This window comes from Macrotis lagotis, chromosome 5 (genome assembly GCF_037893015.1).
Source record: "Macrotis lagotis isolate mMagLag1 chromosome 5, bilby.v1.9.chrom.fasta, whole genome shotgun sequence".
Taxonomy (NCBI): domain Eukaryota; kingdom Metazoa; phylum Chordata; class Mammalia; order Peramelemorphia; family Peramelidae; genus Macrotis; species Macrotis lagotis.
In genome coordinates this window covers 144939895-144966434 of record NC_133662.1, presented here as the reverse complement: position 1 = coordinate 144966434, position 26540 = coordinate 144939895, and the positions used below count along the sequence as shown (strand labels likewise).

General features: G+C 36.3%; 1 protein-coding gene across 1 annotated transcript in view; it reads left to right on the top strand.

Moving 5' to 3' along the window:
* The first annotated feature begins 16286 nt into the window (after positions 1-16286).
* The window catches only part of ALDH8A1 (aldehyde dehydrogenase 8 family member A1), a 41579-nt gene continuing 31325 nt past the window's right edge, over positions 16287-26540 (top strand). The window contains exons 1-2 of the mRNA XM_074187635.1: positions 16287-16563; positions 21279-21426. Of these exons, the coding sequence (XP_074043736.1) occupies positions 16369-16563; positions 21279-21426 (343 nt within the window). The 5' untranslated portion in view covers positions 16287-16368. The remainder of the gene's footprint in view (positions 16564-21278; positions 21427-26540) is intronic.

The window sequence follows — 26540 nt, the reverse complement described above, 5'->3', positions numbered from 1 at the left end:
TTCATCTTAAATCTCCTCCTTTGGTTCCTTCTCCATCATCTGCAAATATGCCAGTGTTGTGCATCCTCAACCTCATTACCTTGCTGTTTCCTTGAAATTATGCCTTCATTTTTTTGGGAGGCTCCTTGAAAGAGTACTCTATATTAGTTACCTCTGTTACCTCACCTCCCATTCTATTCTTAACCCTTTGCATTCTGTTTTCTGACAGTTACCTAAATTACTAACTGCTAAATCCAATGACCTTTTCTTATTTCTTGTTCTTCAAGACTTCTGCAACTTTTAACAGCATCTCCTAGACAGTATCTGATGCTGGGAAAGACTGAGGATGAGATGGATAGATAGTCTCATGGAAGTAATGACTTTAGGAAGACAGACTTTAGGAGATAGTAGAGGATAAAAGGGCCTAGTGTTCTATGGTCCACGGGATCATAGAGTCAAATATGACTGGACAACAGCAAGTTCCTGCACATTGTCTTTCTCCTTGACTTTTTATTATGTACTCCCCCTTTCTATACTTCCTTCAATTCTTCCCTCTCCTTTCTCTTCCTCCTCTTCCCTCTCTTTGAGTCCTCTCTGCTATTTAAAAAAAAATTGAAGTTGTCAAGTATCAAAAACCATTTCCACATCCAAAGAACAAAATCAAGGTTATATATGAAACTGAATTTCATGATTTATTTTGAAAGTCTATGTTAAGATGAATACAGTAGTACCAAATGTTACCTTGTTTGTTTGTATTTTCTTTTGTTCTCTTACATAGAGTTTTGAAATGTTTAATACCATTTCTTTCCTTTATTACTTTCCCCCATTTCCTCTTTAATCTTACAATACAGCACAATAAACATCAAAGATCTACTATGGGCCAGGCACTGTGCTAATCAACAGGAATATAAATAAAAAAAAAGAAAGACAACTCCTCTCAAGAATTTTATGATCTGAGACAAGTGAACTCATGAGTAAAAAACTCCATCAAAAGTGTAGATCATTGCATGAACAAAAATATTCATAGGTCTTTTTATGGTGGCAAAAAATTGGGAAATAGCTGAACAAGATGTGTTATATGAATGGAATAGAATATTGTTCTGTAAGAAATGAAGAGCAGGCAGATTTCAGAAGTGAAAAGAACAAGAAGAACATTGTACATAGTTGTAGCAAAATTATGTGATAATCAACTAAGACAGCTCTTCTCAGTAATACAGTAATCAAACATAATAAAAAAAAGTGATGGAAAATACCATCCACATCCAGAGACAGAACTATGGAGTTTGAATGCCGATCAAGGCATACTATTTTCACTTTTTTTATTTGTTTTTTGTATTTTCTTTCCCATGGTCTTTCCCTTTTGATCTGATTCTTCTTACAAAGCACAACTAATATAGAAATATGAGTAACATGATTGTGCATGTAAAAACTATTTCAGATTATTTGCTATCTTAGGGTGGGGGAGGGATGGATGGGATACAGAAAATTGTACAAAACTGAATGTTAACTATCTTTACATATAATTGGAAAAATTAATTTTTAAAAATTAAAAAAATTCAAGTGTAGTCAAGCAAAACAAAATCACATTTTGTCTATGTCTGCACCTATTGTTTATCGTCTTATTTACCTAGAAATGGGAGGTCTACTTTATCATATAGTCTTCTGGAGTGTTGTGATTAATCATTGTATTAATTCAAAATGATTTTCCTTTACAATATTATTTAAATGATTCTGGTGCTTCTCAGTATAAGTTAATTATAAATCTTCCCAGGATTCTCTGCATTTTTCAAATTTTCTTTTTTTTTTTTTGGCACAAGAATAGCTTGGGCAGCTAGGTGGCACAGTGGATAGAGTTCCAGGCTTGGAATCAAGATGACTGAGAGTTCAAATATAGCTTCAAACACTTAGTAGCATGTGGTCCTGAAAAAGTAACTTAAACCTCGTTGCCTCATTTTCCTCAGCTATAAAATGAGCTGAAGAAGAAAATGGCAAAAGTATCTACCAAGTGATCCAGCATCTGTCAAGTAAATCCCAAAGGGGTCATAAAGAGTTGGACATGGTTGAAAAATGAGTGAACAACAATTAACTAACAATATTCCATTGCATTTGATACATTTTTTTCCCCAACCATTCCCCCATTTTGTATCCACAATTCTTTGGTGCAACAAGAAGAGCTGCTATAAATATTTTTGCACATATAGATCATTTCCTTCTATATATGATGTCTTTATGGTAATATGCCTAATAATAGTAATATTCTTGTTAGTTCCCCTAGTAGTTTTATAGTGTTTGTTCTTTGTTCCATGACATCAGGGAGGTGATGCCATGATAATCAAGTGAATTGAATTTAAGTGAGGGAAGGCTGTGCTAAGTCACCAGCTTCACTTCTCCTCTGGAACCATCCCCAGAGGCCAGATATGAATCAGGACACCTGGAGATGGCCCTGGATGTGATGCAATCAGAGTTAAGTGACTTGACCAGGGTCACACAGCTACTAAGTGTCAAGTGTCCGAAATCAAATTTGAATTCAGGTCCTTCTGTCTCCAGGGATGGTGCTCAATCCACTGCACCACCTAGTTGGTTTGTTGTCAAATGGCCTGTAACAGTTGTCATTTTCCTTTATTGTCATCTATACTAATTTGATAAGTATAAGGAAGAACCTTACAATTGTTTTAATTTGCATTTCACTATCAGAGAAATTTTTTACAAAGATTTTTTTCTAACTTCATTGATTTCTGTCATGCAAATTATTCATTTTGTCTTTTATGATCATCTCTATCCCTTACTTTGTCAAGAATTCTTCTCCATCCATAGTTTTGAAAAGTATGCTCTTCTCAATGTATTTATGATAAGACCTTTTATATCTGGGTTATATATCCTTTTGGAACATATTATTCTCAAGTTATTGAGAGACACCTTATTTTTTCAGAGTTAAGGGTCAGCAATCAGATTTTGCTCTCAGGTTGACATAACAATTCTTTTTTCTCATTCTCTGGATGATATTGCCCTCTCTGGAAAAAATCATATAATTTTTTTTAATTTTGACTGGCACTAAATATTCTCTGAGATTATACAAACTCCAGGCAAGCTTGAACAAGTGTCCATGTTCTTGTCATGAAGTCCTGCCATCAACCAAAAGTGTCTCATTGTTACTGTTACACCTTATCATCAGGGTTAGCCATAGGTGTAAGTATTGATATCTTCCTACACTAAAGCAGTGACACACTGGTTAACCATTTTGACAGGTTGACTATATAAACTAGGTTGAGGATAGGTTGGGGAATATCTTCCCCAAGCACGTGAAGTCTTCCACTGGTGGAATGGGTGGAAGAGAACAATTCCTTCCAATGGCCATGAAGCTAGCTCCAGCAGGTGCTGTGGAACTCTTAGAGCTTGGTTAGATATCAAAGACGCCAAGGTCATCCACTGCATCTAAAGCCATCACCAGTTGTCTTGGCTCTGTGTTGCTATACTGGCTCATGATGACTTTGGAAGAGAGAGTGAGGTGGATGACATCATGCAGCTCTACCTCACTTAAAACCAATTTACCCACACAATGAAAGACATCACTCATAACCATTCCTCAAAGTCCTGTGGTGACAGGCAAGTGATGAAGCAGCAGGTGCAGATACACTGGAAGCTGTAATCACAACCCTGCATACAGGCAGCCCAAGCCATAGGGTTGTTTCCCCACAGAAAGCAGCAGTGAGATTTGGCAGCCCCCTGGGTGATTGAGCAGCCCTTTTAAGGATTGCAATGCTCACTTCCTAATGCGAGGAAGGGGCTAGTAAATGTGCCCTTAAACTTGTCTGCTTACCCAATCCTGGTCTGATTACTGCAACAGGTGAGATTCCCACAGTGGTCAAGACACACAAAAAATCTACAAAAACTTCTTCAAAGAAGATTCCACTCACCATTGGGGCATGAAACTTGTACACACTCTAAGAGACCTGTGCACAGATCCAATAGACCTGAAAGTCAAACAGCTCTTGTTGCAAGAGAACTCAGCAGGTATATCCAAATTGCAGTCCTGAGTGAAACAAGGCAGACAAATGGAGACCAGCTTATTGACAATGGAATAGGTTATATGTTTTTCTGGAGTGGCCACAGTGAAGATCTCCATGAAGCTAGCTTGGTTTTAATCTAGTCAACCTTGGATGCCTACCAAAAAAGAGTGAATTTCAGGCTCATGGCAAGGAGATTGTCACCATCTTCAGTGCCTATGTTCCCACCATGATGAACAATTAAAGAAAAATTTTATGAAGACCTGGAGACCCTTAGCATCAATAATTCTGGGTGTCTTTGATACTAGAGTAGGTTCAGACATGGCAGGGAGTCCTTGGGAGAAATGAAGTTGGAAACAGCAACAGCAGCAATTACCTACTCATGAAGATTTGTGCATCTCATGAACTTCTCATCACAAACAGTCTTCTGTTTACCTAAATGCAATAAAACTTCCTGTATGCACCTTTGTGGCAAACATTGGCATTTATTAGTCTATATGATCACAAGGAGAAGAGATAGATAGGATGTGAGAGTGACAAATGCAATGTGTGGTGCAGAGTGCCGGACTGATCACAGACTCATCCTCTCTAAGCTAAATATTCAACCAAAGCAGCAAAGAATTAGTGTCAAGAGATTAGAGTATCTCTCTGAGCTGGAACAGTCTGTTGCTAACTTGGAGGGAAACTAAGCCTACATACAGTTGGCAACAGTGGAGCAGAAAAAGAGAGGGCAGCTTTCAGTGATCTGAGGTACAACATTGCATTTGCTTATCAGGGTCACAAGACTGGTTTGATAAAAATGGTGGGGAAATACAGAAGCTGCTAAATGAAAAATGAAAAACTTCACAGGGTTTCCCAGCAGGATAGTTCATCCATTTCTAAGAAGGCAGCTTAATTCCATCAAAAGTAAAGTACAAGTGAAACTTAGATGCAGGACTCTTGGCTCAGTAAGAAGACAGATACAATTCAATTATATGCAGACAATAACAAACTAAAATATTTTTATGATGCCCTGAAGGCTATTTATGGAGCAAAGATTTATGGTGCATCTCAGTTACTCAGTGCTGATAGATCCACATTGATTGATCCTAGAGAAATGGGCTGGACACTTCTTAACAGACCATCATCAATCAATGCAGAAATCAGTGACCATTCATCTCATTGAAGTCAATCAATCCCTAACTGAAGTTCCAGCTGCAGGAAGAGGTTTTGAATGCCATTAGGCTCCTTTCAAGTGGCAAAACACCTGTTGCTGATTCAATTCCAGCTGAGATCTACAAGATCATTGCTCATCCAAAAACTGACTGAAATTTTCCAAATTATATGGCATGAAGAAGTTATACCTCAAGAATTCAAGGATGCCTCCATCATCCATCTCTATAAAGGTAAAGGGAATAGATTATCCTGTGACAATCACAAGGGTATTTCTCTTTTAGTTATTGCTGTTCAGATTCTTGCCAGAGTCCTTCTCAATAGGCTGATCCTTCACTGGAAGAATGTCACCATCCTGATAGCTAGTGTGGCTTCAGAAAGGGTTGAGAAGAGTTGATATGGTGTTTACTGCCAAACAACTCCAGGAAAAATGCCAGGAACAGAACAGAAGTCTGTATTCAACATTTGTAGATTTGACCAAGGCCTTTGATTCTGTTAGTCATGAGGGTTTATGGAAAATTTTGTCAAAATTTGGTTGTCTGGAGAAGTTCATCAATATTGTACATCAATTTCTGGATAGTGTAGAAAGCCCTTGAGACTTTTCTGGTCACCAACAGAGTGAAACAAGGATGTGTCCTTGCTCTCATACCTTTTTAAAAAAATTATTTATTTTTTATTTTTGCAATTTTTCCCCTAATCTCACTTCCCTCCCGCCACCCACACAGAAGGCACTGTTTCCATGTTTCCATGCTATGAATTGATCTAAATTGAGTTGTGTTGAGAGAGAAATCATAACCTTAAGGAAAAAATAAAATAAAATATAAGAGACAGCAACATTATATAATAAGATAACTTTTTTTGAATTAAAAGTAATAGTCTTTTGTCTTTGTTCAAACTCCACAATTCTTTCTCTGGATACAGATGGTATCCTCCATAGCAGATATCCCAGAATTGTCCCTGACTGTTGCACTTATGAAATGAGCAAGTCCATTAAGACTGATTATCAACCCCATGTTGCAGTTATGTTATACAATGTTCTTTTGGTTCTGTTCATCTTGCTCAATATCAGTTCATGCAGATCCCTCCAGGATTCCATGAATTCCCATCCCTCCTGGTTTCTAATAGAACAATAATGTTACAAAATGAACATATACCACAATTTGTTCAACCATTCCCCAACTGATGGACATTCACTCAATTTCTATTTCTTTACCATCACAGAGAGGGCTACTATGAATATTCTTGTACAAGTGATATTTTTCCCTTTTTCATGATCTCTTCAGGGTATAGACCCAGTAGTATTATTGCTGGATCAAAGGGTACATTTTTATTGCCTTTTGGGGGTAATTCCAAATTACCTCCAAAAATGTTGGATGAGTTAGCTCCATGAAGAATGCATTAGTGTCCCAGATTTCCCACATCCCTTCCAACATTGATTGTTGTCCTTTCTGGTCACATTGGTCAGGCTGAGAGGTGTGAGGTGATACCTCAGAGATACTTTAATTTGCATTTCTCTAATAAGTAATGATTTAGAGCAATTTTTCATATGACTATGGATCACTTTGATTTCCTTATCTGTAAATTGCTTCTGCATATTCTTTGACCATTTATCAACTGGGGAATGACTCATTTTTTTTATAAATTTGACTCAGTTCTCTATATATTTTAGAAATGAGTCCTTTGTCATAAATACTAGTACAAAATTTATTTCCCAATTTATTACTTTTTTAATATTGCTACAGTGGTTTTGTCTATGCAAAAGATTTTTAATTTAATATAATCAAAATTATCTAGTTTGTTTGTTTTTGATGTTCTCCATCTCTTCCTTGGTCATAAACTGCTTCTCTTTCCATATATCTGATAGGTAAACTATTACTTGATTTCCTAGGTTACTTATAATATTGTCTTTTATGTCTAAATCCTGTATCCACTTTGATCTTATCTTGGTATAGGGTGTGAGGTGTTGGTCTAATCCAAGTTCCTGCCATACTAACTTCCAATTTTCCCAACAGTTTTTATCAAAGGGAGAGTTTTTATCCCAAAAGCTGGACTCTTTGGGTTTCTCAAACAGCAGATCACTATAATCATTTCCTGTTATTGTACCTAGTCTTTTCCACTGATCCACCACTCTATTTCTTTTTTTCTCCCAAGGCAATGGGATTAAGTGATTTGCCCAAGGTCATACAGGCAATTATTAAGTGTCTGAGGCCAGATTTCAACTCAGGTACTCCTGACTCCAGGGCCGGTGCTCTATCCACTGCCCCACCTAGCCATCCCTACACTACCACTCTATTTCTTAGCCAATACCAGACAGTTTTGATGACTGATGCTTTATAATACAATTTTAGATCTGATAGGGCTAAGCCACCTTCTTTTGTACTTTTTTCATTAAGTCCCTGGAAATTTTTGACTTTTTATTTCTCCATATGAATTTACTTACAATTTTTTTTCTAACTCATTAAAGTAAATTTTTGGAATTTTGATTGTAGGGAACTAAATAAGTAGTTCAATTTTATTATATTATATTTATTTATTATATTAGCTCTGCTTATCCATGAGCAGTTGATATTTGCCCAGTTTTTAAAATCTGATTTTATTTGTGAAAGAAGTGTTTTGTAGTTGTTTTCAGAGTTTCTGGGTCTGCCTTGGCAGGTAAACTCCCAAGTATTTTATATTGTCTGAAGTTATTTTGAATAGGATTTCTCTTTCTAGCTCTTGCTGTTGTATCTTGCTAGTAATATATAGAAATGATGAGCATTTATGAGGGTTTATTTTATATCCTGTGACTTTGCTAAAGTTGCTAATTGTTTCTAGCAGTTTTTTAGATGATTTTTTAGGATTCTCTAGGTAGACTATCATGTCATCTGCAAAGAGTGAGAATTTTGTTTCTTCCTTCCCAATTCAAATTCCTTCAATTTCTTTTTCTTCCCTTATTGTTGAAGCTAACATTTCTAACACAATACTGAAGAGTAGTGGTGATAACAGGCATCCTTGTTTCATGCTTGATCTTATTGGGAATGCCTTTAACTTATCCCCATTGCATATAATGCTTCTTGATGGTTTCAGATAGATACTCCTTATCATTCTAAGGAACGATCCACTTATTCCTATGTTCTCTAGTGTTTTTAGTAGGAATGGATGTTGCATTTGTCAAAGGCTTTTTCAGCATCTATTGATATAATCATAAGATTTCTGACAGGCTTGTTAATGATATAGTTAATTAAACTAACAGTTTTCCTAATATTGAACCAACCCTGCATTCCTGGGATAAATCTTGCTTGGCCATAGTATATTATCCCAGTGATAACTTGTTGTAATCACTTTGCTAAGATTTTATTTAAGATTTTTGCATCTATATTCCTTAGGGAGATAGGTCTATAATTTTCTTTCTCTGTTTTGATTCTTCCTGGTTTAGGCACCAGCACCATATTGGTGTCAGAGAAAGAGGTGAGCAGAATTCTGTCCTCACCTTTTTTGCCAAAGAGTTTATATAGAAACGGAATCAATTGTTGCTTAAATGTTTAATAGAATTCACTTGTGAATCCATCTGACCTGGAGATTTTTTTCTTAGGGAGTACAATAATAGCTTGTTGAATTTCTTTTTCTGAGACAGGATTATTTAAGTATTTAATTTCCTCATCATTTAACTTGGGCAACTTATAATTTTTTGTAAATATTCATCCCTTTCACTTAGATTATCAAATTTATGAGCATACAGTTGTGCAAAATAATTCTACATTGTTACTTTACTCCTCATTGTGATGAGTTCACCTTTTTCATTTATGATACTGGTAATTTTGTTTTCTACTTTCTTTTTTTAATCAAATTAACCAGAGGCTTGTCAATTTTATTGTTTTTTCATAAAATCAACTCTTGGTTTTATTTATTAATCCAATAGTTTTCTTGCTTTTGATTTTAAAAATTCTCCTTTAATTTTTAGAATTTTTAATTTGGTATTTAATTGGGGGGGTTAATTTGTTCTTTCTCTAATTTTTTAGTTGTATTTTTAGTTCATTGATTTCTTCTTTCTACAATTTATTCATGTAAGCATTTAAAGATATGATATATCCCCTGACAACTTCCTTGACTGTATCTCATAAGTTTTGGTATGTTGTCTTGTTATTGTCATTATCTAGGATGAAATCATTAATTTTTTCCTATAATTTGTTGTTTGATCCATTCATTCTTTAAAATGAGTTTATTTAGTTTCCAATTAGTTTTAAGGTTAATCTCTCCCTGGCCCATTATTGCATGTGATTTTTGTTGCATTATGATCTGAGAAGGATCACTATTTCTGTTTTTATGCCCTAGTACATGGTCAATTTTTGTGTAAGTGCCATGTACTGCAGAAAAAAAAGTATATTCCTTTTTATCCCCATTCAACTTTCTCCAAAGGTCTATCATGTCTAGGTTTTCTAATATTTACTTCTTAACTTCTTTCTTGTTTATTTTTAGTTAGTTTTATCAAAATTTGAGACTGGGAGGTTGAGGTCTCTCACTAGAAGAGTTTTGGTGTCTATGTCTTCCTGTAACTCATTCAAATTCTCTAAAAATTTTATGCTATACCACTTAGTGCATACATATTTAGTATTGAAATTGCTTCATTGTCTATGGTACCTTTTAGGAAGATATAGTTTCCTTCATTATCTCTTTTAATGAGATCTATTTTTTGCAGCTGCTTTGCCTGCGATATGCATTAATACCCCTGCCTTTTTCACTTCAGCTGAAGCAAAATATATTTTGCTCCAACCTTTTACCTTTACTCTTTATGTATCTCTTTGCTTCAAATGAGTTTCCTTGTAAGCAGCATATTGTAGGATTTTGCTTTTTAATCCAGTCTGCTATTCACTTATGTTTTATGGGAGAGTTCATCCCATTCACATTCAAATTTATAATTACTAACTCTTTATTGCCCTCCATGCTATCTTCACTGCTTATATTTTCCCCCTTTTTCACTTTATCCATATTCCCCAGTATTTTGTTTCTGAATATCAGCACCTTCAGAGTGTTCTCCCCCTTGTATCTAGTTCTCCTCCCCTTTCTTTCCCCTTTCCATATGCCCCTTCTTGCTTCTGTTAGTTCCTCTTTTCCTCCCCTCCCCCTTTACCCTTTTAATTCTTGAAAGGTAAAATAAGTTTCTCAATTTAACTGAGTGCATATATATGTTATCTTTAGGCCTAATATGATGAGAGTAAGATTAAGGCAGTTTCACCCCTTCCTTTCTTCCACTCTATTGCAATAGGTCCTCTGGACCTCTTTATGTAATATGATTCACCCCACTCAATTTCCTCCATTCTCCAGTCTCTTTACTGTCCCCTTCCCTTTAAGAAAATATTGTTTTTAAATCATTCTATCAATCAAAGTCACAGATATCTCATGAGTGTCCATCACTTCTGGTTAAGTATATTCTCTCTAATAGAGTTACAATTCCTGAGAGTTATGAGAATCTTTCTCCCAGGTGGGAATATGGCCAGTTTCATTTTATTGGATAGCAGGTTTCTTTCCTTTACCCCCTTTTTTTTTTAACTTTTCATGTGTCTCTTGAGCCTTCTGTTTGATGTTCAGCTTTTCTATTTAGTTCTGGTCTTTTCATCAGGAAATGTTGGAAAAATGTTGGAAACCTCCCATTTAAATGTTCATCTTTTTCCCCCTGGAAGAGAAGGCTCATTTTTGCTGGGTAGTGGATTCCTGGCTGCATTCCAAGCTCCCTTGCTCTTCAGAATATCTCATTCCAGTCCCTTCAATCCCTTAATGTTGATGCAGCCAGGTCCTGTGTAATCCTTACTGTGGCTCCTTGTTATCTAAATTGTTTCTTTTTGGCTGCTTGCAGGATTTTCTCTTTTATCTGATTATTCTGGAATTTGGCCACAGTATTCCTTGGTGTTTTCATTTGAGGATCTCTTTCCAGAGGGGATCTATGCATTCTTTCAATAACTATTTTGTCTTCTGGTTCCATGATTTCAGGGCAGTTTTGCTTCACTAACTCCTGTATTATTAAGTCCAGGCTTTTTTTCTCTTCAATGTTTTCAGACATCCCAATGATTCTTAGGTTGTCTCTCCTGGTTCTATTCTTGAGGTCAGTGGTTTTGCTGATGAGGTATTTTACATTTTCCTCTATTCGATTTTTTGGTTTTGTTTAGTTAACAGATTCTTGTTGTCTCATGAAGTCATTAGTTTCCACAGATTCCATTCTTTTTTTAGAGAAGAATTTTCTTCATTTACCTGTTGCAACTCCTTTTCCAATTGGTCAATTCTATTTTTGAAGGAGTTTTCCATTTGACCAAATGTAATTTTTTTTCCCACAAATGTAGTTTTGAGAGAATTATTTTCTTTTTGCATTTGTCCAATTGTATTTTCCAAGGATTTGTTTTCTTTTTGTGAGATATTACTTTTCTCTTGCAAGGAGTTAATTTTCTCTTGAATTTATTTTCCCACTTTTTCCAACTGATTTTTAAACTCCTTCTTCTAGGAAGTCTTTCTGGGCTTGATACCAATTCATATTCTCCTCAGAAGTTTTAGATCTCTCTGGGTTAGGATATGTGTCTTCAAAGAAGCTTTCAGTGTCCCCCCCCCATGCTGGCCTTTCTTCATTTTCCTAGGATCTTGTGGTGGAGGAGGGACTGACGCACAGAGGTTTGGTTTTGAAAACCCTAGAGTCTTTGCCCACTGGGTTTAGTAACACCAAGTTAGCTGGCCAGCGGGGAGTGCTGGTTGCTTTCTCTGGAGTGTCTGTGGCCTTGATTTGAGGCTCTCTCCCTAGGCCTAGAGGGGGTAGGTGGTGCTGCTGGACACTTAAGTATCCTTAAACAATGGACTGGGCTCTGGGGAGGGAGTTGATCTTACTGTTCAGCTGAGGGAGCTCTACTTTCCACCTGAACCAGGGGGTGGGGGCTGCTGTTAGAGTGTTTGTTCTGGGAAGGGGGCCTGAGCTGAGCAGACTGATGTCCAGCAGTTCTCTGCAGCTCTCTGTGCTGGAGAACTCACCCTCCAGCCCTGCTGGGACTCCCCCCGACCTCCACTTCCACAGCCAAAGAGTCAGCAGCCTCAGACCCTGGCTCCTTCAGTCAGTGCTTCTGTGGCTGGTCTTAGGTTAGTCCATTTCTCACACAGCCCCGGCTGGTTCTTTGTTCTCTGCTTCCAGTTCACCTATGATCCCCAGAGACAGACCTTTTAGTAGATGTTCTCTTAGCTTCTCTTCCTCAGTTTTCTTAATTGGATTTCTGGTAAGAGGTTTCTTGCATATTTTTTTCTGAGGGGAAACCAGGAAACCTTAGCACAGTGCCTATCTTCTGTCTACCACCTTGGCCAGAAGTTCCACCCATGCTTTTTAGCCTGATGTTTATGGCCATGTTATTAAACACCTTAATTGAGGATGAACATGACCTCAAGGTCAACTATGACACTGATGGGACATTCTTCAGCTTGAAAAGGCTACAAACCAAGACCAAAGTGGAGGGAGAGTTAGTGTGTGATCTTCTGTTTGCAGAAGATTGTGCTCAATGCAGCTTCTGAAGCTGAGATGCAGCAAAGTATGGATCGATTCTCTGCTGTTCGTGCTCATTTTGACCAAAAATCAACACCAAAAAAACCACAGGTGCTCCATCAGACAACACCGCACCATCCATATGTGGAACCACTGATTACAGCAAATGGAGAAGTTTTGAATACTGTGGATAAGTTTACTTACCTTAGCATTGTCCTTTCCAGGGAGGTACACATTGATAAAGAACTTGGCACATGCATTTCCAGAGTGAGCTTGGTATTTGGGAGGCCCCAAAGGAAAGTATGGGAGAGAAGAGGTGTTAGATTGACTAAAAAGCTGAAAATCTCCAGAGCTCATTGCTCTATGACTATGAAACCTGGACAGTCTAACAGTTCCATGCCAGGAAATTAAATTGCTTTCATTTAAACTGTCTTAAGAAGATCTTGAAAGAACAGCTGTTAAGAGAAGATACCAGACCCTGCAATTCTTTCTCTCTCTTTTTTATTAGGTTTTTTTTTTTTTCACTCCAGGTCTCCCAGCTAGGCAATTATTAAGTGTCTAAGGCCAGATTTGAACTTATGTCCTCCTGATTCCAGGGTCAGTGTTCTATTCACAGTGCCACCTAGCTGCCCCCCACTGCCATCCTTTCTTGAGTTAAACTGCTAAGCATTCAAACATTACTACAGAGGTTGTAATTGAGATGAACTGGCCATGTTGTTAGAATTCCAAACATAGGCTTACCAAAAAGACTATTTTAGGGAGAACTCATCCAGGGCAATTGCTTACAAGAGTATCAGAAGAAGCATTACAGGTACACCCTGAAGGTCTCTCAAGAACTTTAGAACTGAGTGAACAGCATGGGAGACACTGGACCAGGCCTGCCCAGCATAGGATGCCCTCACCAGAGAGGGTGCTGTGCTCTATGAGTGAGGTAGAATTGAAGCAGATTAAAGGAAATGTGTCATATGTAAGTTTAGAGTACCTAGCCCAGGTGTTCACGTGAGCTATTTGTGCCCCACCTGTGGTAGAGCATTCCAAGCTTGTTTTGGTCTGATCAGTCATAGTTAAACACACTGCCATTTGTCTCTATAGTGATGTTACTTCAGTGTCCTTAGATAACAAAGGATAAGAGCCACCCAGTGAACCAGTGGGTGCCCACTTCTCTTTCTGTACTCTCTCTCCTTTACTGATTTCTTTAGGTCCATAGGATAACATCTCTTTGCCAACTCCAGATTCTACATATGCTGTCTTAATCTGTCACCTGAATTCTAGTTCCCTAACACGAAATTCCTGAGAGGTAGTTTCACCTGCCTGCTTGTTGGCATCTCAAATTCAGTATGTTCAAAACAACACATTTTTTCTTCTTTATTTCTCTTGATAGTACTACCATCTATGCAATAACCCAGCTTTATTATCTTGGAGTTATTCTTTTTTGAATTAAAAAGATTTTATTTATTTTGAATTTTACAATTTTCCCTGTAATCTTACTTCCCTCTTCCCCCCCCCAGAAGGCAGTTTACCAGATTTTACTTTGTTTCCATGTTGTACATTGATCCAAATTGAATGTGATGAGAGAGAAATCATATCCTTAAGGAAGAAACATAAAGTATAAGAGATAGCAAGATCAGACAATAAGATATCAGGTTTTTTTCCCCTAAATTAAAGGTAATAGTCCTTGGTCTTTGTTCAAACTCCACAGTCAGTTGTTTCTCTGGATACAGACAGTATTCTCCATTGCAGAGAGCCCCAAATTGTCCCTGATTGTTGCACTGATGGAATGAGCGAGTCCATGAAGGTTGATCATCACCCTCATGTTGCTGTTAGGGTATACAGTGTTTTTCTGGTTCTGCTCATCTCACTCAGCATCAGTTCATGCAAATCCTTCCAGGCTTCCCTGAAATCCCGTCCCTTCTGGTTTCTAATAGAACAATAGTGTTCCAAGACATATATATACCACAGTTTGCTAAGCCATTCCCCAATTGAAGGACATTTACTTGATTTCCAATTCTTTGACACCACAAACAGGGCTGCTATGAATATTTTTGTACAAGTGATGTTTTTACCCCTTTTCATCATTCCTTCATCATACACTCAGTAGTGGTATTGCTGGATCAAAGGGTATGCACAAAGGGTTGCCCTTTGTACATGGTTCCAAAATTCCTTCAAACTTCATATTCATTATTTATCAGACCATTTTTATCTTAACTCCATAGCAGCTCTGGCATCTATTCCTTTCTCATCACTCTTAGCTTTTATCTAAAAAAAAATCTTCATTGACTCTTATAATACCTTTAGATTAAAAAGCAAACCCTGACATTTAAAATAAGCCTTTCACTATATGTCTCTCATCTATTTTTATTTTGTATTACTCCCTTTTCCAATAACATTGACTTGCTAGTTTTTTTTTTCCAGTATACAAAATTCCTACCTTTGCACCTTCTCACTTTCTTGGTTTCCTTAACTTTTGTCTTGCTGCTGGGTTTTGTTGACTCTGGAATAGAGAAGAGGATTGACAAGTTTGTGCAACTTGTCCTCACTTAAAACCAATTCCTGTTCAAGTCAAGGCCACCTATGATATCATTGGTCCTCTTCAAAGACAAAGGACAATGACAGCCTCATCTTCCTCTTTCAAAGTCAGTTCAGGTGACAATACTCTCTTTTATAAAATTATTTTGCCTTTCTGGTGGAATATAAGTTCCTTGGGGGCAAAGATCTTTGTTTTTGTCCTTGCATTCTCAGTCCCTTTGATTGCTTCACATACAGTTTAGGGCTTATATTTTTAAAATGACTCAACTTGAATTGACTAAAATTATTCTGATTAGTTTTTAAAGGGCAGAACTAGGAGCAAAGGGTGAAATTGCAAAAGTAGATTTCCCCTTGATATTGGGAAAATTTTGAGATTAGCACTGTTCAAAAAGAGATTGTATTACCTCAGAAGGTTGTCTTTTTTGTGGGGGGAGGTTCATTAGTCATGTCAGATTCTTTATGACCACATTTGAGATTTTCTTGGCAAAGATACTGGAGTGTTTTGCCATTTTCTTTCTAACTCATTTAAAAGATGAGGAAACTGAGTCAAACAGGGTTGTGACCTGCCCAGAGTTTAGGTAAGTATCTGAGTTCAGATTTGAACTCATGTCCTCCTGACTCCCAGGATAGCACTATATCCACTGTGCCACCTAGCTGCCCCAGAAAGTGTTACTGATTAATGAGAAAGATTACTGATTTTGGGAGCCCTCGTTGTTCCACTTTACTTTCCTCAACTATAAAATGAATGGATACAAACTAGCTGGCCTCTAAATCTAAATCTAAATCTAAATCTAAATCTAAATCTAAATCTAAATCTAAATCTAAATCTATGATCCCCTCAGCGGAGGTTTTCAAGAGTTGTACACTTACTAGTTATTTTGTAAGAAAAATTTCAAGCATGAGTTGGAAGAAATTGAAGACCTCTGGAGGTCTTTTCAGCTCTGAACTTGTGTCATTCTAATCTGATTAACTAATCTGTTTTGATGGAAGATTTATTGTAAGAATAAAACCAGATTAATACATGGAAAAATTCTTTAATGGTAAAAAGGTTCATTTCAGGTCCCTGGTATCCTCAGTTCACAAGTTGGATATCTCCACAAGAATTTACCTCTTTTAAGGACAACTACTGTCTTCCCGCATGTCTTTGATGGATCAATTAAGCTACTGATTAATTAATGGGTTTAAAAAGGGGGAGGAGACTTAACTTGAGGAACAAATAAAGCTATGTGTGCTCAGTTAGCAGAGTTGCAAAATAGTGAAAGCAGAAAGTTGGTTAAAAAAATGGCAGGACAGAAGCCCTTTTTGGAGTTGGAAAATTTTATTGCTGGCAAATTTATTCCTTGTAATTCACACATAGATTCCTATGACCCATCTACAGGGGAGGTATATTGCAAAGTTCCAGACAGTGGCAAAGAAGAGGTGAGTTGACTTTTTAAAATGCATTGATAACTTGAAGGAATTTTTTCTAAACAAAAAGGGAGAAAAGGATGGTAACTCTGAAGTAGAAACTGTTAAAACATTAGATGGATCTTGGCAAGCTGATTCATATTAATTCATTGAATTCATTGTATAATAAATAATATCAATTTAAGATTCTACCCCATTTTGATGTCAAAAATAACACAGAAATTTGACTAATCTTAATCTTAACGTTTTGCCAATTTGCTTTTTTTTCAATATTGTCTAAGCAGTGGCTAGTCTTATGTATTTAAATTTTCTATTTCTATAGCATTTTTTCTATTTCTTTTGTTGTTGCTATTAGTTATTTTCTATTTGCAGATTTGGAGTCTCTGATTATTGTGATTTTTGAAATATTATGTTAGATTCATTAATGTGTTTGATATTTTCTTATTCCCTTTGCTGCAATTTTCCCCACAGGATATTTCCTAAATTCTCTACCCCTCTGGATTTGATGTAAAAAAAAAGTTACAGAAGTGAAAAAAATGAAGCTCTTTAAAGTTAGTTCTCTGGGAATTCTCTGAGGAATTCCTATCCTTTACATTTGCCTTCCCCTTGCTTGGAAGTGGAGCTATACTGTTTGGTTTCCCAACACACTTTACTTTTATTGAAAATATGATCATGATATCATAGCTTTGGAGCTGAAAGGGCCCTAAATTTCTAATAATTACTGTGTGGTATTCAGGATGGACCTTTTTTTCACTACTATAAAGCAATTAAATGGAACTTTTATTTTTCCTTTGAATGAAAATTAGTTGGGTAATGATATGAGCTGTTAAAACATAAAAAATCTAATATGTAGTTTTATAAAGATACTAAGAAGCATGTTCACAGAGAATGAGCATCCTTACCAATTATTATGGTGCAAAGCATAATAATTCTTTTTAACCTATAGTTAGCATTTAATTTGTGGTCAGGAAATAAAATATCACCTAATTTATAGCTCAAGCTTTGCAGATCAGGTTTTGTTTTTGAGGAAACCACTTTTTTTGTGGTTGAGTGCAGAAATACTTTAAAATTCTCAAAGCTAGAAAGGATTATTGGGCTTATCTAGTTATTATAGAGGTGAGAAGTTTGAGATTTACGGAGTACTTGCCCTAGATTATATAGCTAATAAATGACAACTTGGACTTGAACTCCATTTCCTTGGCTTCTAGTAAAGTCCTAGCAGTCATGTATTGAATTTAATCAGAAGTTCTGAAGAACAGCCACACCAGCTTCATTTTTTTTTGTCTTTGCTGCTTTATTTTAAACCTTTAAACTTTTGCATTCCTGTAGGTAAATATTAGCAATAAGATGAAGGCTAGTTGGTTAAACTGTAACTAAAACTTTGGTTTTGACTCAAGCTAGAGAGGTGTCATCCTAGCACTGGGATATCTAGAAATGTTCTTGTTTGATCAAGGTATTTTTAGGGCAGAAAATTATGCATCTCCTATAGATCCCTAGCATAATCAAACTTTAGAGGTTAAGATGTTAAGAGGATTACAGGACTTGGAGTTAGAAGAGATCTTAAAGATGACACAATACAACCTCTTCATTTTACAGAAAAGATTGAGACTTCCCATGGCCACATAGCCAATAATAGTAAAGATTTTGACCTCTGCCCTGACTTAACATTTATTTTTCCACCTCTACTCTAATTGCTTCCTAGTACACACATAACAAATATTCACTTCCCCACTCACCCACAAGAAATATTCCTATTATGATCAGATGAAGAAGTGAACACAGTCTTTTACTTTCCCTGTCCTATATTGTTTTAGATGGATGGTGACCTACTTTATGTTCCACAGAACCATAGAATCTTCTGAAAAAGTTTAGAAAGACCACTGAATTCATTTGTCCAATTTGCAGCAGAGCTCGAATCCCTTTTATACATCACTTCCGTATAGCTGATTATCTAGCTCCTGCATGAGAAGTAATACAACTCCTCTAACAGTTACAAAGACTTCCCTGATGTGGAGCTGAAATCTTCCTCTCTGTGAGTTCTGTTCAGTTATATCCTCTGAAACTAAGAAGAACAACTATGACCCCTCCAGTGAATCTTTCAAAGTCTTTAATAGAGCTATAGAAGAAGCAACTTGGATTAGTGAATAGAGAGCTGCCTATCTTGAGTGAGGAAGACCTGCCTCTGAGATGTGGTGTCACATTTGACCCTGAACAAGTCACTTAACTACTTAGTGCCTTCCCCTTTCCTGGACAATTCCCTAAAATTACTAAGTTCTAGGAAAGGTGTCATTCTAGGATAGTATTAGAAGTTCCTTGGCAAACAGATGAGATTACAGGTATTCGCCAAAAGAATTCTCCAAATTCTCCCTGAAAACATACATATTCCTCTACTCTTCATTTACATCTCCCTCTCTCACTTCCATTTCCATGAGATATAAGGCAGGGAAAAAATAGAAAACTATTTATAAAGAATTCTTGTTGCCCAGATTTCACATATAGTTGGATGGATGGGCAACCAATTGAGCTAGCCCATCAAGTAAACCAAGAATTGCAGATAGATAATAGAAAGAAATAGTAGGTTGAATTTGAAGAATGCCAAGCTGTTCATTGGCGAAGAAACCATCTTTTTAATATTATCAATATTATCTCAGTTATGCTATGTGACTAAGGATTTATGAAACACTGTGATCCCAAAAGAATCAAAATTTTAGGTGATTCCCAAAGAGTAAGGAAAAGATACATGATTGAATGTATATAGTTCTGAAACACATATATAGAAAAAATTAGCCAATCTGCATAGAGTAGAGCTTTAGGCTATTGTTCTCATAAGCAACAAGTTATTTAACCTCAATTTTCTCATCTCATAAAATAAAAGTGGTGGTAGAAGTTGCTGGAGCAACAACTAGTCTTTCTATAGCAGCTATTATTTGCCAAGAAAAGTTTCGACACAACAAATTGCATTTGAGCTTCATAGCATTCCTCAGAAGTAGGCACTATAAATCCTTATTTTACTTTGAGGAAACTAAGGCAAAGATTAAGTGATTTACCCAGGGTTATATGACCAAGTATCTGAATCTGGATTTGAATCCTGATCTTCTGGACTCCAGGCCTAGGACTCTATCCACTAGTATTACCTACCTATCAGGGAAGTTGTGTAGGAATGACATGGGCAGCTAGGTGATGCAGTGGGTAGAGCACAGGTCCTGGAGTCAGGAGGTCCTGAGTTCAAATTTGACCTCAGACACTTAATAATTGCCTAGCTGTGTGACCTTGGGCAGTCACTTAACCACATTGCCTTAAATAAATAAAAAAAGAATGAAGAAATAACCTTAGAAGTCTCAAAGCACTATATAAATGTGAATTACATTCTCTTTTGACTTAGACCTTATTGGTGATATACTTCACTCCAATTTGGATTCAATTGCTTTACACTGTAAATTAAAGCTTTCAACCATAGGATCTAGACCATGTAGTTTTCAATTTATTTATTTATTTTTTCTTTCACTCAAAACACACTGAATCAGAGAATCACAGATTTTGAGGATTGGAAATATCTTTAGTAACCCATTAGTCCAAATCATACAACAAAATATTCCCACTGTTATATGACACAAAATTATCTAGTCTGTGCTTGAAGATCTCAGTTGGAGGCAGGGAGTTTTAGTAAGTTAGATTCAGTAAAGGCCTGCAGATCCATTTCCCAAGCTTTAGGATTCCTCTCCCCCAATCCCTAATCCTCTACTTATTTTAATTTCCCCACTCATAATAGAGAGGTGTGAGTTTTTTTTTTTTTCATATGTGCAGGTAGCAAACTGCTGTTGAGCATGGGGTTTGAGCATGTGGACATCTTGGGGTATGTACAGAAGGAAGGAGAAGGAGAGTTGATATTTTTCTTGTACACCTTCATTAAGTTTATGACATACCCTTTAAGAGCCACTGGCATAGGTGAGGGAACATTGGGGTAAAGAAATCTGTCAATGAGCTCCATTCTCCTAATACCGCAAGTCACTGCTTTTCAGAAGCCTTAAACCCTAAATTCTTGTTTTCTGCAAATCCTTTCTGATGTCTTGTCAGCATGGGATGATATATAGCCTACCTAGTGGCCACCCTGACTGCCTTCCAAAGTCTGCCTCTAAGCAAGTCTGAGAATGTAGAAATCTCTCTGCCTAGACAGTGTGACTTGAAGAATCTTCTACAGATCTCCTCTTTTCCCCAATATCTTCCCTCCCCATCTACCTAAGTCAGAACCATCCCAGAATACCTTTTAACAATTAAAAAGGAAAGAGAATGGGGAAAAATACTGACTTAAAGAAAGCAAATAATGCATGAACTGAGACTCATAGAAATTAGAATTTCAAGAGATTGTGTTCAACCTCATTTTACAGATGAAGAAATTGCAATCCAGAGATATGTAGTGACCTGACAGCTCTCACACAGCTAGCTAGGTAATCATCAAATCAAAATCAGGTCTCAGGTCTGATTCTCTATCTAGTGTATTTTCCACTCTACCATCCTTGAATATAGAAAAGTTAGTGCTTCTTATTTCCCTGTCTCATCTCAGGACTCTGTCAATCATCAGTAATCCTTGAATCTTGTTTTACCGAAAGAGGTTTTCTGGGTAATGACACATACCAAGGAGAGCTTCCACAAGAACTCCTTATGGATGCTACCACGACTTATCAATTAGGGAACAGCAACGCTCTGACTCTTCCATTTGCTTTTCAAAGATTGAAGCAGCAGTCACGGCTGCTAAAGATGCCTTTCCCCGTTGGTCATCCACAAGCCCCCAGGACCGCTCTCAGATAATGAATAAGTTGGCAGATCTGCTGGAACAATCCCTGGAGGATTTTGCACAAGCTGAATCAAAAGACCAAGGTAAACCATGCCCTTCTTCAAATATTCCACTACTGGGGAAATCTAGTTTCTATTCATGGAACAAAAGGATTTAAATTTGGAAGAGATTTTACCTATCTAGTTTAAACCTTTAATTTTATAGCTTTATTACTCCCCAATTTCTATTCATAGGTTTGAAGCCCCCAGAGGAAAATTATTTCATATTTCACATTTTCTGTCACATCTTTTATGGTCATGTAACTCAAATTGGTAGCTTGTAGATTTAAATTCCTTGGGTGACTTCTCTTCTGGCCAATCTTTCCATAATGAGTTCAAAACTGAAAAATCTGCACCCCTTGGCTTCCATTTCTTCTACTCCCACCTCGGGTTATTAATACTACAATTCGATCATTGATTGAGAAAGACTTGGAACAAACTTCTAATGTAGGTAACACAACATAATCTGGAATCTGTTGTGTCACTAGGCTCAATTTGTTCTTCAATAAAAGAGAAGTATGAGCAAGAAAATTCAGACCTGGTTACATAGTTAAAAAGTATTTTTTAAATTACATATGCCTTTTATTTTTACAAGACATTAATTTCCTATCCCTGCTCCAAGAATTTGGTCAACCTTCTCTTATTATAAAGACACACACACACACACACACACACACACAAATATTTATAATACATTTGGCGTTCAGTTGTTTTAGTCATATCCAACCCCATGTGGGTTTTTATTGGCAAAGCAAAGTGGTTCATCATTTTCTATTCCAGATCCTTTGAAGATGAGGAATCTGAGACAAAGTTAAGTGACTTGTTCGGAGCAAATGCATAAATAATAGAAATATATCATTGTATATATGCATATATACATACACACACATGCACACACACACACACACACACACACACACACACACACATATATATATATATATATATATATATATATATATATATATACATACGTATGTATGTATGTAATGTACAAACCAAAACCCAATCTTAGATCAATCTAGTACTCAGTAGTTATGGTGAAGAGTAGACATAGGAGCCTAGCATAGAAACCCCTTCAACTTAAGGAAAATTGATAACTCTAAATTGCAGATCTTAATGTTATTGCTCCATTTGGAAACACATCACATGTAACTGTTTTTCTTCTTACAGATTAACTGTTGATCCTCTCCCATTCTTTAACTGGAGAAATACTTTTCTTTAATATAGACTTTATAAACTCTATAAACTGCAGAAATACTCTTCTCTTCTTGAATATAGACTTTATAAACTCTTTATAAACTCTTTAAACACCATCCTTACAAGGACTAGTTATTAATGTGTATAACAGTTTAAGTAAGAGAACTACAAAGTTCATCAAACCCAATCCATCTGGTTATTCACACACCCATTGCTGTGTTGTTCAATCAGAATAGACTCAAAGCAACATAATCCCAACCAGACTCCAAAGTCCAAAGCCTTCTTTGCTTTGCCTTCTCAAACCAGAAATGAGAGTAGAGAGCAACAAAACTCTTAAAAAAGCTTCACCTTAGCACCTACCCTTGTATCAGGAGGATCTGAGTTCAAATTTGACTTCAGATATTTGATAGTTACTAGATGTGTAATTTTGGGCAATTCATCTAACTCAGATTGCCTCAGGGGGAAAAAACTTAAACTTCATCTTTTTCTAACATTAAGTGATCTATGGGATAGATTTAAATAAGAGCCTTCTGTCTCGCAATATTGACTTTTTAAAACTATGTATCAGTTTCCAAATGTTTAAATAATTTATCATTTTTTGAAGTTGTATCCTCTAATATGCATGAAATTTGAATTCTCCAAGATTGTGAGACTATTTCTTTACATTCATATTACTTCAAATGAATGGATGATTTAGCAAATGAACAAAGGAATGAATGAATAAATAAGTAAATAAATACATGAATAAATAAATAATTTTCCCCTGCTGATTTATAACATTAAATCATTCCTATACAAGAGAGACATCACTCTGCCTTGTTGACAAAGAGATCCAAGTCTTCAAATCAACCCCACAGATCATTTTCTCTCCCAAACTGTTCAAATTCTACTGGAAAACTATGTTTTTTTTCATATTCATCTTTTAGCAGGGTCAATTAAAACAAAGTTCTTTTTCTAATCATAATAGGTAGGATAACTTATCCATAATAGGGGCAATATCTACATTATGTCATCTGACTATCAATGTAAAACTGTTTCTTTACCCAAAAACTATTTCTCTCCCTTTCATCACTAACTACTTCACATGAAAGGACTTTAAAAGGCAAAGTATATTGTTTTCCCAGTTCTGATGACTTCATTCTATATATGTTCATATAAATCTTTCCATGTTTCTCTGAATTCTTCATTTTTATTTCTTATGGAGCAGTAATATTTCATTACATTCATATACACAATTTGATTAGACATTCCACAGTTGATGGACACCTACTTTGTTTCTAGTTAATTTGCTATTTCAAAAATTGCTGCAATGAGTATTTTAGTGTTTATTAGGGCTCTTAAGTTTTTGTCTCTGATTTCAGGTATTTGCTTTGCTGTGAATTCAAAAGGCACAAACTCATTTAACATTAACAGTATTTAAATGATGTGACACATTTTATTAACAGTATTTCAACTCACTTTCAAGACCAATCTACAATTTCAACAATTATCGTGAGAGACTTATTTTTAAGAGAAAGCCACAGAAGAACTGCCTTGTAAAGACATTGCTTTAGAGGTTGTTTTGCAACTACTTGGTTCTTACAAAAGTGCATGCAGGTTTCTTATGTTTGTGCAGTCTGTAGGTGACACTGTTCGGATTGGTAAACAAGTGGTCCTTCTCTGCCATCTGGCAGGTTGTGGGCTTACTATCATAGTAAGAAAGCAACTGGATGAATTAAGGAATGAGAAAACGGCAGCAAAAGCCCAGTTGAGGTTGAATAACATGATTTTACTCTGAAGCCAAAAAAAAATGTGACTTTTTAATAGCACTGCCTAGAACTACAGCTTTTATCTAGAGCAGATTAGCAGAATGGGGAATTTTGGAGCATGAAGTTCAGAATGGGTACGATAGCAAGGAAATAAACGATATGGAGGATTAAAGGACTGGTGATTACAGTGAGGAAAAAGGAACTAAAGAAAAAGAAGAGACAGCAGAAGGGAGAATATGAATCAAGATGTAGGAAGTGAAACAGTCTTCTGTGGATTCTAAAAATGTAGCCATGTTAATGAGAGTGACAGAAATTAAGAAAAAAATGAAATGCTTAGAGAATTGAGGAACTTTGAGGACAAGGTGTTGAGAGAATCACTGAACTTGCATAACAGTAGAACACAATTGGAGAAGAGGAGCTATGAATCTGATACTGAACACACTGAGGAAGTTGGAAGAGTGCCCTGAAGATCAGAGGATAACTGATAAGGGTAGGAAAAGGATGCCTTAATTAGATGGTGTGAACTGCTGTGATGGAGATAGTTGTGTAGCAGAATAGTATTTGTTTTGCAAAAGGAAATGAGAAATAAAGAGAATACTAATCCCTCCTTCTAAGTTTAATCTTGAGGGTAAGGAAGTAGAACAAAACTGAGGCCTTTGGAAAGCATTGCTATGCATATATCCTCAGAGGAAAATCAGATTTCAGCTTATCTGAGTTGCTTTAGGAATGCTTAAGGAAAAAGTCAAGAGAAACCAAGAGATATACAGAAACAAAGATTTTGTTTGTGTGTGTGTTGTGTGTGTGTGTGTGTGTCTGTGTGTGTGTGTATAGAGGGATATTTACAATAAAATGAGATTTCCCAAGAGCAAAATGAGAGGGGCTTATTGATGAGTGAACAAGGCTGGTCCAGAAAGGGTTGAGAATGAAAGTGCCCAAGGGAAGGAAAATGGGAACAATTTTCAGTTATAATGTCAAAAAGATCAGGAAACCCACTAATGGCAAAACATAGGTTTATAGTAATTTGTGGTATGTGATATGGTAGAAGTTTATGGTTGGAAAGTAAAATTTGAAAACTCAAGAACTCAGAGGTGGTACAATTCAAAAAAGATTCTGAGATTTTGCTGTGATTGTTATAAGACAATGATTGAAACTGGATGGACAGTCTACTGGAGTAGAGAAATTTAAGGAATTAGTGTTAGATAATGTGGCATGGAAAATCCCTTTAAGATATGCTTTGAACTCATATGAACCATTTGTCTGTGAATGCTTTACTTCTCAGCACCCTAAGCAAATAACCAAGATTATGTTCAAAGAGAAATTGTCAGTCTACATTAGTGAAAGGAAATTTTCACTTAGGCAGATCCTCCCACTAAAAAAAGGAATTCCCTTCCCCACTCATTTGGCAAAAATATCTCACAGCTTTGTTTTGAAGCTCTAATGAGGTAATGTATATCTAAAGTGCTCTGAAAACTAAGAAGCAGTATGGTATAGAGAATAGAGAACTAGACTTGGACCCAGAAATAACTGGGTTCAAATCTTTCCTCACATTGTGTGACTCTGGGTAAGTCTCTTTACTTTTTGAGACCTCAGGATTTTTTCAATCTGTAAAATGAGGGAATTGGACTTAGTGTAGATCTACATCTATGAGCACTGTTGTTATAGTAACTTCTGCCTCTTCATGACCCATTTGGAGATTTCTTGGTAAAGATACTGAAGTGGTTTGTTATTTCCTTATTTCCTTCTTCAGCTCATTTTTCAGATGAGGAAACTGAGGCAAATGGGGTTAAGTGACTTGCTTGGGACCACACAGCTAGCATTTGAACTCATGATTGAATTCATGAGGATATATCTTCCTGATTCCAAGTCGAGCACTCAATATCTGTAGCACCCTTACTATGAGCATATGCACATATGAAATACTATGGTACATTTTTCTATTATTATTATTATTATTATTGGCATTTATTACCATGAATATTGAAATTTCAGAGAATGATGCCAGGATATAGGGTAGAGAAGACCATAAACCAGGCCCTAATGTCACTGAGAACATTGTGAGAAAGTCAGAAGTAGTAGAAAGAATATGAAAGGAAGAACATTTTATTTCAAGATAGGAGAGGCTATTGAGAATTAGAATAGAAGAAAGGTCTTGAAACAACAGTATGGGAAACTACTTGACTTTGGGCAAGTAACAACCCTGATTACCTTGCA